This window comes from Penaeus monodon, chromosome 20 (assembly GCF_015228065.2).
Source record: "Penaeus monodon isolate SGIC_2016 chromosome 20, NSTDA_Pmon_1, whole genome shotgun sequence".
Lineage (NCBI taxonomy): Eukaryota > Metazoa > Arthropoda > Malacostraca > Decapoda > Penaeidae > Penaeus > Penaeus monodon.
The window spans coordinates 18,092,596-18,093,238 of NC_051405.1; the positions used below are offsets into that span (position 1 = coordinate 18,092,596).

At 34.1% G+C, this 643-nt stretch overlaps 1 protein-coding gene across 1 annotated transcript in view; it reads right to left on the minus strand.

Moving 5' to 3' along the window:
- Window positions 1-191: 191 nt before the first annotated feature.
- The window catches only part of LOC119586049, a 2,245-nt gene continuing 1,793 nt past the window's right edge, over window positions 192-643 (minus strand). Inside the window, exon 3 of the mRNA XM_037934753.1 lies at window positions 192-481. Within this exon, the coding sequence (XP_037790681.1) occupies window positions 391-481 (91 nt within the window). The 3' untranslated portion in view covers window positions 192-390. The remainder of the gene's footprint in view (window positions 482-643) is intronic.

Below are 643 nucleotides of genomic sequence, written 5' to 3' on the forward strand. Positions count from 1 at the left end.
AAATACTGTCAGATTGTTGAAGAAAAATGTACACAAGTTCATTCTACCGAGATGATAAACAGATTTTATTAGCTGTTTGTTGAGCAATAGGCAACTTATCTCTGGAGTCTTTATTACGTACATTATCAGTTGAGTAAAAAAAAATAAAATGTTGTTCTAAGAAAAGCGAAGAGATATAACAAAAAATTTAGTGAAAATCAAATCTTTTATTACAGAGAAAAGTCTTTACAATATAACAAGACTGAAAACAATAACAACCAATCTTATCCAAATTTCTTTTTTCCCCGTTACTTTTTTTTTTTTTGGGGGGGGGGCAAGAAAACGTATCTTTTATACTTTCATATCAGTATCACTTGATGACACAGAGACCCTGGTGTTGAAAATTTATTACTAAGCCGAGGGGTAAGGGCAGGAGACTTCGGCGGTGGGCAGGCAGGCATTCAGGGTACTGTCAAAGCGCTTGTCAGGATCACAAGCGAAACTGCGGATGAAATAGGAAAGGAATTTAGAACATCAAAATCTGATAATTGTGATTTAGAGATTAAGAATCTATAACTGTAATACGAAAACAAGCAAGAACAAGTGAAGGATATTAACAATTTGAAGAGCATGAAGAAGGGTTACGGTTATTGGTTTTTATAGA